This window comes from Rhinoderma darwinii, chromosome 5 (genome assembly GCF_050947455.1).
Source record: "Rhinoderma darwinii isolate aRhiDar2 chromosome 5, aRhiDar2.hap1, whole genome shotgun sequence".
Lineage (NCBI taxonomy): Eukaryota > Metazoa > Chordata > Amphibia > Anura > Rhinodermatidae > Rhinoderma > Rhinoderma darwinii.
Genome location: NC_134691.1, coordinates 273,231,379 through 273,245,829, shown reverse-complemented (window position 1 = coordinate 273,245,829; position 14,451 = coordinate 273,231,379). Strand labels below are relative to the sequence as shown.

Here is a 14,451-nt window from a genome sequence, read left to right as displayed (position 1 = left end):
AAAGCGGGCATATATGATGTCTGCCTTGTTGGGATTTTGCTAGTCAATGTGGCTGATGAGAAATGTTGTATGTGATAAGAGCTCAATAAACATTAAAGCTAGGATGTCGATCCAAATATGTGAGAACAGTGGCAAGGACTTGTGCAATGGTGGCAACTTTGTTACCTCTGATAGGTGTCTATTTACAGAGGGGTCACAGACAGGGAGTCTAATCTGTGCCCATACTACGTTTTATTTCCACCTTATTGTGTAAGTAGAGTCTTCTTCCAACTGTAAGACATTGCTGGTTTCAAGTGATACTGTACCTAATAGTAGCTACCATGTAAGTCCGGTTCCTTTTCGGTGAAGAGCTATTTGCATACTCTAATATAAATATCTGCAGTTCTGATAACCTACATGATCATTTACATACATATGAAGCTTCCCTTTGCTAGGCTTTGCACTAAGCTTTAGTTCTCATTTTGTGTTTTATGTACTGCTAGATTAAGGGATTTTATAAAACTGCTGCAAACTCCGTAATAATCCAAAGTATATTGTGGAACAGAAATGTTTTCAATATGTAAATGTATTGATTTTTACCTTTCCTTGAAGTGAAACATCAAATAAAGACGTGGTTAGAGGATGGATGAGTGGGATTTTCTAATGTATCCTCCACATAATTCTCATCTCTTTTGGCCTAAAGCACCACAGCTAATGCTTTTATACCCATGAGTCATTTTCATGCATTTTTTTTAATAATTCACACTCTAAGCTCTCCCCTCCCACGCAGAGAATCTGAATTAAAAATTGCTAGGAAGTGGGTCGTTAATTCTGAAGAAATGTGCAATTTATGATAAATTTTCCATTGAAATTTGCATAATATGTACTTGTATCTTTCTCTGGTTAAATGGATGATTCTAGCAAGTTAAATGGATGATTCTAGCAGGTTATATTCATGACACTTGGAACCACATGGAGAAGGCATGGTTTGGTCACATTAGTGACCCAACAAACTTATGTTCCTTATTGTTACTAAATAAAGAAAACATTTCCACGAAATGAATGTCACGCAGTTTTTTGTTTTTGTCAGTCTGAGACACAGAGGTTCAGCAGGGGCCCAAAGAATGCTATCAGCAGTGTATTTGGGATCAGACAACACGTTTCACAAATACGCTTGTCCACATGAGCTTCTTAGAATTTGTAGAATTTGGCCAAGTTGAGTACCCATAAGGTAGATCGATAAATGTTGGGAATTGTAGAGGGTTTTTTTTTTTAGCCAATAATTTTACTTTGAGCTGCAGTGTCAAGGGCTAAAATTTACTTTTTAAGGCGCATTTATATTTCGAGTAGCTATTCACCAAGATAAACACTGGTCTTTATAATTCCGGCAGGCTTTTAGAAATGAATGGAGCGGCGACCAAGCGTGCACAGAACCGCTCCATTCATATGGGGCACACAGGGACGGCCAGGTAAGCCCTTTCTTGGGATCAGTGTGTGTCCCTTAAGTCCGACCACCACTGATCAGATATTTATCACCTAACCTTTTGGTTAGGTGATAAATATTGATTGTGAAAACTTCTGTAACCCCTTTACGACTGCCATGCGGCTATATACGTTGTAACTGCCGATGCCCCGTGCATTTAGAAAGTGTATAAACGACCGCCTGGAACGGGTTTAATGAGTGCAGTGCTGCTTCAGTGTAAGCAGTCCTGCACTCTCATGTTGGCCGGGGCTTTGAGCGCTCTAGAATACACCCCCCACTGTAGATAACTCCACACACTACCCCCTGTTTGTAGAGCAAACCCCTCTGTAGAATGCGCCAACTAAGCTCCCTCCAGCGTCGGAATCCCCGGCCAGCGCCCTTGAGGGAGCCCCCACAGTCTCTCCATCCCCGCTGTAAATAGTGCCACCCCCCCCCTACAGATCGCAACCCCCCCACTGTAGATAGCGCCACCTGAACTAACTAGGAGCGGAGTCCCCGGTGTCAGATCGCACTGGCCGTGGATTCCGCTTCTAAAGAGAGCCCCTGAAGTCACTGATCATTTGGGCAGTGACGTTAGTGGCTCTCTCTAGGAGCGGAATCCCTGGCTGACACTCTGGCTGGGGATACCGCTACTGGAGAAGCCCCTGGTGTCACTATCCATATATGGACAACGACGTCAGCGGCTCTCTCTAGGAGCGGAATCCCCTGTGTCCGATTTGCTCTGTGCCGGGGATTCCGCTACTGGAGAAGCCCCTGGTGTCACTATCCATATATGGACAGAGACATCAGGGGCTTCCTGTAGGAACTAAATCTTCGGCCAGAGGGATTCTGCTCCTACAGGGAGCTACGGTAGTGCTATTTACAGGAAGGGGGTGTCATTTACGGGGGGGGCTGGCGCTATCTGCAGCAGGAATATTACTAAATACAGGGCAGATGTTGCGTTCTACAGGGCGGTGGTGCTATCTACAGGGGGGTGCTATATACAGGGGGTGTGGCACGATCTACATGGGTACTAGTGCCAATATAATGCCACATCTACAGGAGACACTGGCGCTATCTACATGGGAACTGTGGCACTAAGTGGGCACTGGCACTATTTACAGTGGGCACTACCTATGTGGGCACTGGCACGATCTATGTGGGCAATGTGGCACTATCTACAGTGGTATTGCGTCACTATCTACATAGGCACCATGGTGTTTTCAGGGGGTTGGGAAAAAAAAAAACTAACTACTAAAACTCATCCATTTTTTTTTTTTTATTTTTTTTTATTTTTTTTAACGTCCATGAAAAACAGATGGCAAATGGCGGTTAAAAATGGCCAGACGGCCCGGGAAACGGATTAAAATTTTGAGACCCATTGATGCAAAACAGCCATGAAAAACGGACCATTGATTCGTTGTTGACTACCATTTTTTTCACGGTTGTATCTATATAGCCCTCTTCACTCTCCCCTCACAGCGATCCAGGGTGACAGAGAGAAGAGGACTAATTGTTGCAGAGCTCTACAGTGTAAGTAGATAGAATAAAAGTGTTTTTTTTTTTTAAAAAATTAGTGATTTGTCTGCTCATAATACAAATTTAAAACACTGAATTAATTAAACTAATCTAGAAAATGAAAGCCTCAAGTCTTGTAAAAATAGTTGTGATATTCAAAGCAGTTCCAAAGATATTATCGTTTGCATATCATGATGGAAAAGTGCATATCAATTTTTTTTAAATTTGACCTGGACACAGGGGCATCAATGACCGTTGGTCATGAAAGGGTTAAACTTGATGGTAATCTAACTAACATTTGTGGAAATGTTTTAACTTTTATCAGCTGTTTATGCATACTGTAGTTTCCAATGAGGCTTACGAACGGGGATGTAATTAGAAAATGTTGGCCTATGAACCCATTGAGGGGTCACCTAGGGAGATCTTGTTACGACTTTTACTTCTTCTAGATCAGGGGTAAGGAACCTTTTTTCTGTCGGGCCATTTGGATATCTAGAACATCGTTCGTAGGCCATACAAAATTAGAATATATGGTCAAACATCTAATTAACTCACCCCTAATGTGATGGCTGGAACTGCTTCTCTTTGGTGAGGTGTGAGATGTTCGCTGGTATTTATGATGTTGATACTCCGTCGGTCACTCTTTACAATGGTAAGTTTTGACAAGAAGTGCTCGCAGCAGTAAGTTGCTCCAACTTACTTAAAGGGCTTTTCCCATCAGGCACATTTGTGATATATCCACTGGATATGTCAAATGCGGGTCCCACCGCTGGGACCCGCACCTATCTCTAGAACGGGGCCCCCTAAGCCCCGTTCTACCACTCTGTGTTCCGGCTGATTTCCGACCATGAAGAAGAAAACCGCGTAGCTCGCTGAGCTACGCTGTTTCCGTAACTCCCATAGTAGTGCATGGCAGTTACAGAAGCAGCGTAGCATGCGAGTTACTCTGTTTCCGAAACGACCATTTAGTTCTATGGGACTTACGGAAACCGCGTAGCTCAGCAAGCTACGCTGTTTTCTTATTCGTGGTTGGAAGTCACAAGCTACAGAGGTAGAACGGGGTTTAGGGGGCCCTGTTCTAGAGATAGATGCGGGTCCCAGATCTATCTCTAGAACAGGGCCCCCTAAACCCCGTTCTACCTCTGTAGCTTGTGACTTCCAACCACGAATAAGAAAACAGCGTAACTTGCTGAGCTACGCGGTTTCCGTAAGTCCCATAGAACTAAATGGTCGTTTCGGAAACAGAGTAACTCGCATGCTACGCTGCTTCTGTAACTGCCATGCACTACTATGGGAGTTACGGAAACAGCGTAGCTCAGCGAGCTACGCGGTTTTCTTCTTCATGGTCGGAAATCAGCCGGAACACAGAGTGGTAGAACGGGGCTTAGGGGGCCCCGTTCTAGAGAGAGGTGCGGGTCCCAGATCTATCTGACATTTGACACATCCTGTGGATATATCATAAATGTCCTTGTTGGGAAAGCTATTTGTCACCTGACCTCGCTTCATGCGTTTAGGACAGGTCCTATGTCTACACTACAGCTACTTTTCTAAATTTAGGCCTCCGCTAAGTTTCTGACTTTTAGGTCAGGAGGAGGGCAGATGGAGCCAAGTACGGTCATCCACTACTAGTGGATGAAGAGGTCAGTGTGTGCTGGCCCAGGAGTGGACCAGTCCAGTCACATGACCTCACGTCCAGTGACTGGACTAGTCCACTCCCTTGCCGGCACGCAGCGGCCTCACTCAGACAGTCGCCATACTTGGCTCTGTCCGCCGCCCTCCTGCTCCTAAAATGTGAGGGAATAAAGTGGATGGAGCCAAGTAGCGAATGATGATGCGGCGGCAGTGAAGTCGGGCCAGACCTAATGATCTTGCGGGCCTATATGCCCCACGGTATACGCGTTCCCCACCCTTGTTCTAGATGGTCCAGTTTAATAGTGTTCTCGGCCACCTATGTCTGACCAATTCGCTAAACCTACTTTAGCACTAACAAATGGCTAACGCATTTCCTGCTTCCCTTATCCTTCCACTCCCAAAGGGACTAATGCAAAAAAAGTAACAATCAGCACCTAATACTTTACAGAAAAGAATAGTGCTAACATACATGATGCATGAAATGTAATACCCATTCATTAGCCTAAATGACTAAACTAGGTACATACAGTTAGGTCCAGAATTATTTGGACAATGACACAATCTTCATGATTTTTTGCTCTGGCTACCACCACATTGGATTTGAAATGAAACAACTGAGATGCAATTGAAGTGTAGACTTTCAGGTTTAATTCAAGGGGTTGAACAAAAATATCCTGTGAAACGTTTAGGAATTGCAACCATTTTTCTACACAGCCTCCTCATTTCAGGGGCTCAAAAGTAATTGGACAAATTAACATTACCATAAATAAAATGTTTTTTTTTAAAAATACTTTGTAGAGAATCCTTTGCAGGCAATGACTGCCTGAAGTCTGGAACCCATGGACATCACCAAACACTGGGTTTCCTCCTTTGTGATGCTTTGCCAGGTCTTTACTGCAGCTGTCTTCACTTGTTGCTTGTTTGTGGGTCTTTCTGCCTTAAGTTTTGTTTTAACCCCTTCCCGCACCTTGGCGTAAATGCACGTCCAGGTGAGCAGTAACTTTGCGCACCTGGGCGTGCAGTTACGTCCGCGCTTTAACAGTTAACTGCGGCACTACACTGCAGCGGCGGTTAACTGTGCAGGGTGTAAGCCCTGCTCTCCCCGTTGCCGATCAGCGGCCTGTCGCCGCTGAAATCGGCAATTAACCCCTTCGATGCGGTGGTCGATTGCGATCACCACATCGAAGAGGTTTACAGCGAATAGGCAGCCCCCCACATGTATTTACGGGGGCTGGCGATCCTTATGGCAACCAGAGGCCAGACAATTACCTCCGGGTTGCCATGTACGGAAGCCTCGGAGGATCAGCCTCCGGCCGGTCCTCCGTTGCTTCCTGTCAGTGTGACTGTCACGTCACAATGACAGTTGGAACACATTACACTACGTGTGTAGTGTAATGTGTTCCAGCAGTGATCAGAGCTGCAAGTCTAAGTGTCCCCTAGTGGGACAAGTAAAAAAAGTAAAAAAAAGATAATAAAAATGTTTTTAAAAAGTGTAAAAATAAAAGTTAGAAGTGACATAAACAAAGAATGCTTTTTTTCCTATAATAAGTCTTTTATTATAGGGAAAAAATTAACACGTTAAAAAAAGTACACATATTTGGTATCGCTGCGTTCGTAACGACCCCAACTATAAAACTGTAATATTATTTTTCCCGCACGGTGAACACCGTGAAAAAAATAAACAAAAAATTGTGATTCGGCACTGTTTTTCGATTACCAACCCTCCCAAAATATACAATAAAAAGTGATCAAAAAGTCGCATGTACGACAAAATGGTACCAATACAAACTACATCCCGTCCCGCAAAAAACAAGCCCTTACACCGCTTTTTTGACTGAAAAATAAAAACGTTATGGCTCTCAGAATATGGTGACACAAAAATTTATTTTATAAATAAGTGATTTTATTGCACAAACGCTGCAAAACATAAAAAAATTATATACATATGGTATCTCCGTAATCATATCGACCCGCAGAATAAAGTATAATGGTCATTTATAGCCCAGGGTGAAGGCCATAAAAAAACTAATAAAAAACATTGTCAGAATTGATGGTTTTTGGTCACCTTGCTTGCCAAAAAATGGAATAAAACGTGATCAAAAAAATTTCTGGTACCCCAAAATGGTACCAATGAAAACTACAGATTGTCCCGCAAAGAATAAACCCTCACACAGCTCCGGTGGAGAAAAAAATAAAACCGTTCTGGCTCTCAGAATATGGCGATGCAAAATGTGCAGAGTGTTCCAAAAGCGGATAAGATCGGGCACCATTTATCAGTGCGACACTGGCCACATATCTGCGGATTATTATTTATTGCATTATTATACCCACTTATTATACCCTGATGTACCCCGCACAGATAACATATTCCCCCACATTATAAACTGAAACACCAGTAAAACCCCAAACAGAACAACTACCAAGCTACATCTGCGCCCCAAATGGCGTCCCTCCCTTCTGAGCCCTGCAGCGTGCCTAAACACCAGTTTACGTCCACAGATATGGCATCGCCATACCCGGGAGAACCCGGTTAATATTTTATGAGGTATTTGTCTTCAGTGGCACAAACTGGGCACAACATATAGTGCACTAAAATGGCATATGAGTGGAAAATTGTAATTTTAACTCTGCACCATGCGCTGCGCATTAACCCCTTCGCGCACCACAACATAGCATGTCTTAGTGTGGGGGGTGATATATGGAGCGTCTCACGTGAAAAATAAAGAATTTAAAACGGCAAAATCGCTGTGTTTTTGGTCACCTTGGCTCTACCTAAAAATGTAATAAGTGCTCAAAAAGATGTATGTACCAAAAAAATGTTACCAATAAAAACGACCGCTCGTCCCTCAATAAATAAGCCCTCATACCGCTCTATTGACTGAAAAATAAAAAAGTTGTGGCTCTTGGAACGCGGGGAGGAAAAAACTAAAAAGGAAAAGAAAAAAATGAATCAGTCCAGAAAGGGTTAATTTCTAATGAAAAACCATTTATGACCACACGTGGGGTATTGCCGTACTCGGGAGAAATTGCTTTACAAATGTTGGGCAGCTTTTTCCCCCTTTATCCTTTGTGAAATTGAAAAAAATGCAACATTTTAGTGGAAGAAATGTTGATATTCATTTTCACGGCCTAATTCTAATACATCCTGCAAAAGACTTGTGGGGTCTAAATGCTCACTATATCCCTAGATAGATTCTATAAGTGGCGTAATTTCCACTTTTGGGGGGTTTCCACTGTTTTGGCCTCTCAGGGGCTTTGCAAATGCGACATGGCACCCAAAAACCATTTCAGCTAAATTTGAGCTCCAAAAGCCAAATAGCGCTCCTTCCCTTCTAAGCCTTGCTGTGGGTCCAAACAGCAGTTTATTACCACATATGGCATATTTACGTAATCGGGAGAAATTGTTTTACAAATGTTGGGGTGCTTTTTCTCCTTTATTCCTTTTAAAAATGGCTACCAGATTCTCAAATCCCTATCTCCTATTGCATGTAATCGGCGCTGCAATGTAGATAACAGTAAAGTTTTTTTGTTTTTTTTTAAAACTTTCATTTTTGGCCAAGTTATGAGCTATTTTATATATATGCAAATGAGCTTTGAAATGGACAACTGGGCGTGTTTTTATTCGTATGTCCAACTGGGCGTGTATTGTGTTTTTAATTGGGCGTGTTTACTTGTTTTACTAACTGGGCGTGTTGGAGAGAAGTGTATGATGCTGACGAGTCAGTGACCAATCGGCATCATGCACTCCTCTCCATTCATTTACACAGCACATAGTGTTCTTACTAGAACGATGTGCAACCACATACACAAGTGTCCTGATAATGAATACACGTGACCTCCAGCCTGGACGTCATGTGTATTCAGAATTCTGACACTTCTGAATCCTTTCTGTGAGATTCCAGCAAGGGAAACGAAATCTCGTTTACCTCGTAATCTCGTGAGATTACGCGCGGCTTGCTGAAATCTCACAGAAAAGATTCAGAAGTGTCAGAATTCTGAATACACGACGTCCAGGCTGGAGGTCACGTGTATTCATTATCAGGACACTTGTGTATGTGGCTGCACATCGTTCTAGTAAGAACACTATGTGCTGTGTAAATGAATGGAGAGGAGTGCATGATGCTGATTGGTCACGGACTCGTCAGCATCATACACTTCTCTCCACAACGCCCAGTTAGTAAAACAAGTAAACACGCCCAGTTAAAAACACAATACACGCCCAGTTGGACATACGAATAAAAACACGTCCAGTTGTCCATTTCAAAGCACATTTGCATATATATAAAATAGCTCATAACTTGGCCAAAAATGAACGTTTTTTAAAAAAAAAAACTTTCCTGTTCTCTACATTGCAGCACCGATCACATGCAATAGGAGATAGGGATTTGAGAATCTGGTGACAGAGCCTCTTTAAGTAAGTGAAATGCATGCTCGATCGGGTTGAGACCTGGTGATTGACTTGGCCATTGTCAAATATTCCACTTCTTTGCCTTAAAAAAAACTCGTCGGTTGCTTTCGCAGTATGTTTTGGGTCATTGTCCATCTGTACTGTGAAGTGACATCCAATCAACCTTGCTGCATTTGGTTGAATCTGAGCAGAAAGTATATCCCTGAACACTTCAGAATTCATCCAGCTGCTTCTGTCTTCAGTCACATCATCCATAAACACTAGTGACCCAGTGCCTTTGGCAGCCATGCGTGCCCATGCCATCACACTGCCTCCCCGATGTTTTACAGAGGATGTGGTGTGCTTTGGATCATGAGCCGTTCCAAACCTTCTCCATACTTTCTTCCTCCCATCATTCTGATACAGGTTGATCTTCATTTCACGTTGTTCCAGAACTGGGCTCTCTTCGTTAGATGTTTGGCAAAGCCTAATCTGGCCTCTCTATTTTTGAGACTGATTAATGGTTTGCACCTTGTGGCAAATCCTCTGTATTTGCGCTCATGAAGTCTTCTCTTTATGGTAGACTTAGATACTGATACGCCTACCTCCAGGAGAGTGTTCTTCACTTCGGTAGATCTTGTTAAGGGGTTTTCTTCATCATGGAAAGCATTCTGCGATCATCCACCACATTTTCTTCCGTGGACGTCCAGGACTTTTGGAGTTCACGAGATCACCAGTGCTTCCCAAGCATGTACCAAACTGTTGATTTGGCCACTCCTAATATTTGTTCTATCTCTCTGATGGATTTCTTCATTTTTTTCAGCCTAGCGATGGTCGGTTTCACTTGCATTGAGAGCTCCTTTGACCTCATGTTGTGGGTTCACAGCAACCGGTTCCAAATGCAAATGCCGCACCTGGAATCAACTCCAGACCTTTTACCTGCTTAATTGATGATGGATTAAGGAGGGAATAGCCCATGCAGCCCATTAAATAGCTTTTGAGTTAATTGTCTAGTTACCTTTCCCATCCCTTGGTTGAACTTGATGGACATGTGTCTTTTTTCAACCGTACAAACTATGTAACTATGTAACCTTTTGGTCCCTTGAGAAAGAGGCAGCCACATATTAAAGAGCTGTAATTCCTGAACCCTTCCTCAAATTAGTCTGCACTTTAAGCCCATATTGATTATATAACTGTATATTTGCTATGTTTTGGTAAACCGCTAAAATGCCCAAACTTTTCGCTGCCCAAAAAAATTCTCACCCTAACTAGATATACTGTCAAACTGTGTAGGGCCCAAGCTTAATGTAGCCTGATCGCATTGAAGGATGGGATGTTAATATCTATTGGGGTTTTTTTTGTTTGTTTTTTTAACACAAAAAAGCACTACCCGTTAATGAAAACATCGAAGTGCTAAACAAACCAATGTTCTGTTTGAGCTTCCAGCGAAACTCAAAATTATCCTCACTGCAAGCTTTTGGCAAATGTACTCTGCTTTTATCACTTTATTAAGCTAATGTTAACTATACTGTTTTTGGGCCAAAAAAATTCTGTGCTGATTAAAGAGTCTGTCGTCACATTTTCGCTTTCCAAACCGCTAATACCGATTTATAGGGAAGGCTGATAGTTTTTCAAACATATCTATGTTGCCCAAGTCAGCCCATCATGAACCCTAAAAAAGTGCTTTTAGTCCTCTGAGCCTTGTATGCAAATGGGCACTGAAGATTCCTGCACATAAGGAAGTATCCTGCAATCTAAGCAGAAACCATGTAGAATGCAGGACTCTTCCTGGATTGCAGGACTGTTCAGTGCTCATTTGCATATGAGGCCCAGAGGAAGAAAAGCACTTTTTTTTTTTTTTATGGTTCTCGGGCTGACTTGACCGCATAGGGATGTTTGTAAAATGATAATCCTTCCCTTTATAGCTGTTTGGGAGGTGGAACTGTGTTAAGACTTTCTTTATATTTCATATTATTTCAATATAGGGGGCTCTGTTTTTCTGATTTGATAAATTTTTATATAATTCTGGCAGCATGCAGTCTTTACTAGGGACGTGAACTGCATTGGATTTATACATCTAGTATTCAATTCTGTAGAAGCAGTGTAAATCTGTATATCATGAGCTCCTCTTAGTGGAGGCTGTAGGTAGCTGCTATGACCGTGTAATGGCAAGCATTTCAGTGTTGTGCCCTGTAGTAGTCACATACCCTGCCTGCATGGTTCGTATTCCACTATTCGTGCCTTATAATCGTGACGGCGCCGATTGTCCCCATTACTACATTACTGGCAACCAACAGGACATTAGTTCGCATCAAGTCAATGGGCGGCTTCCTATTGCGTGATCCTGACCCTGTATTAGTATATGTGGTTGTCCGATATGAGATTCCTTTCTTTCCTTTCCCTTTTGCTTTCCCTTCCCCTTTCCCTTCCTTCCCCATGCTAGTTTCTACAAATTTCTCCATATCTACACTTGGTATTACTGCTAAAACATGTATAACAACCACTGCTTACAAAAGCAGTTCTATTCTGTTCTATGTTTAAGAGAAAATGAAGTAATGTTCACACCTGCATTGCTTCTTTCTGTTGTCCTGCTCCGTCAGAACGAGGAGCAGAACAAGGGGAAAACTGGAAGCAACTGTTCCGTGGCACCACTGACGGAACCCATTGACTTTAATGTGTTCCGTCGGGGTGTCCATGGTTTTACCGGAAACAATAGGACCTCATTCTGCGCTATTGGTTCTGGTAATCTCTGCCAGAGCGGTGATGGAGGAACTTCACTGCGCCTCCAATGCAGATGTGAACAGAGCCTAAGAAATTACATTTAACCACTGCGCTTTTAATTAATATAAAAGATCTGAACAAAACAAAAGCATTAACTTGCCATTTTGTTTACTGCAAAAAAAAATGTGCACATAATAAATCCGTCACAACTCATCCACTTTTTTTTGTTCATCACAGGGTCTATGCTTTAATGGAAGTGCATTTGTTTTATACCTCATTGCTGCTGTAGTGGATGCAACCTCAATCACCAAAGACCTTCACCGGCATCACAATTACAATAGTTGGACAGCATCTGCGGTGAGTAATGGCACCAACATGACAATCATAAAGCCATAGTGGCATTGTTTTATATGCGGGTTAGAAAGCCTTGGGGAAGCAGAGAACCGCTGCAGCAAGACGGAAGGTTCTGAAGATCAACCGCTCACAAGGCACGTTCTTTTGTTAGTTAGAAACCCCCATCTCCCTGAGGGTATGTCCACACGCAAAACTAAAAATGGCTGTAAAATACAGAGCGGTTTTCAAGGAAAAACAGCCTCTGATTTTCAGCAGTTTTTGAAACCACAAACGTTTTTTGCGGACGTTTTTGGAACTGGTTTTCTATTGACACAATGATAAACGTCTCGAGGTGACATGCACTACTTATCACGGGGCTTTCTTTCACGCACCGTTTTTTTTAATACGGCCGCGTAAAAGAACGCCCTGTCGGACTGAAATGCCGTTTTTTCCATTTAAATCAATGGGCAAATGTTTGGAGGTGTTAAGCTAACATTTTTTCAGCCATCTTTGCGAGGCGTTTACTCCCCGAAAAATGGCTGAAAGTCACACAATGGGGTCATGTATCAATTTGTTGACACTTGTTTTACAGCTTAATTGCAGTGAATTTATTTTTATTTTTTTCAAAAAGGAAGTGGGCTTCCAGATGCATGAATTGTGTTTTATTAACCCTTTGCACCAGTTTTGATAAATCCCCCCGATGTGTTCAAAGTAAATAAATGGAGCAGTTGTCCAAATAGCAACCAATCAGATTCCAGCTAATTGCTACCGGGCCCAGATCCAGGGGGGCCTACAGCCCCCCCCCCATGTCTATGAAAAGTTACTATAGTAACTGGGGCCTATGTAATAAAATACACAGGCCCCTGTCACTATTGTAGTAATATACTTCCCCTCCTCGTTCCTGAGCACAGCGGAGGTCCTGGCATCTCTTCGAGGCATGATGTTCCGACGCTTTGCGCCTGAGCCGAAAATGGGGGGGTAAGTAAAACATTACTGTTTGCTGGGGCCCTGTATTTAAGCTTACCATGTGGTAGCTTTAGATACAGGGCCCATCAGACAGGATCACACATGGGCCGTGTATCTAATCCCGTCACATAGTAGGCTTAGATACAGGGCCCCGGCAGACGGTAATCTTATATTGTATAAGATTACAGTCTGCTGGGGCCCTGTATCTAAGCCTAAAATGTGGTAGGCTTAGATACAGGGTCCAACAGACCGTATCACACGGGGGCCCTGTATCGAAGCCTACCACATGCATTACTAATGTTTTGTTTTTTTGTTTTACTGGTTCGGATGTTGGACTAGGTAGGATTCGAGGTCTACTTCATTGACAAACATTTTATTGAAGATAAAAAAGCTAACTGGTTGTGTGGGAGTTTATTTTAATAAAATATTTTTTCTATGGGTTTTGTATTTTGTTTTAAACTTTATTACTACTGCCTTAGTAATAGCCGCTGGCCATTACTAAGGCGGGACTTAGTGTTAGCTGGTGCAGAGGCTAACATTAACCCCCATTATTACCCTGGTATCCACCACCACCAGGGGTGCCAAGAAGAGCCGGGTACGATGCTGCTGCTATGTTGTAACTGGCCAGTTATGAAAAATGGGGGGACCCCACATCAATTAAATAAAAAAAATGTAAAAAACGATGTGGGTTACCCCCATTTTTTCATAACCAGCCAGATACAACATAGCAGCAGCAGGCTAGAATTACCAGGGTGGGAAGGCCTACTGTTTTTGGACTTTCCCAGCCTAATAATACCGGCCTGCGGTTGCTCCAGTACCCGACCTTCAATACAGATGGTCTGATACTGGATCGTACCCGCTCTTCCCGGCACAACTGGTGGCGGTGGGTACCGGGGTAATGGGGTTAGTGTTAGCCTTTTCACCAGCTAACATTAAGCCTCTTAGTAATGGATGCTGTCAATCAGCCAGTGGCCATTACTAAGGCGGTAGCAATAGTTTAAAAAAAATACAAGGGCATAGAACAAATATTTTATTGAAATAAACCCCCTCACAACACTCGTGAACCATTTTATTGCGAATAAAAAATAAAAAAACAGTCCTCTAAGTAGTCCTCGAATCCAAAGTAGTCTATCAACCGAACCTGTGAAAAACAAACACACCGAAAAAAAAAAAATTGTAACAACCAAAACCAATATTATACTTGCCTTTCCTGGGTCCAGTGCTGGAGCCGCAATGTCAGTGAGCTGGGCCCTATATCTAATCCTAGTGTGTGTGTGTGTGTGTGTTATACCTCTATCTCTAGAGATATCGCTATGTATATAGAGAGAGATCACATAAACAAAACACAAGTTTGAACAGCACATTCCAACAAAATTAAATAAAACGTGTATACAGTTGCAAGAACGCCTGTGACTGCAAATTTATACAGCACACAAGAAAATGGCGACGGCAC

At 42.6% G+C, this 14,451-nt stretch overlaps 1 protein-coding gene across 1 annotated transcript in view; it reads left to right on the top strand.

Annotated features, from left to right (window-relative positions):
• Positions 1-14,451, top strand: part of CMTM8 (CKLF like MARVEL transmembrane domain containing 8) — a 46,985-nt gene that overhangs the window by 29,021 nt on the left and 3,513 nt on the right. The window contains exon 4 of the mRNA XM_075828608.1: positions 11,937-12,056. Coding sequence (XP_075684723.1) covers positions 11,937-12,056 — 120 coding nt within the window. The remainder of the gene's footprint in view (positions 1-11,936; positions 12,057-14,451) is intronic.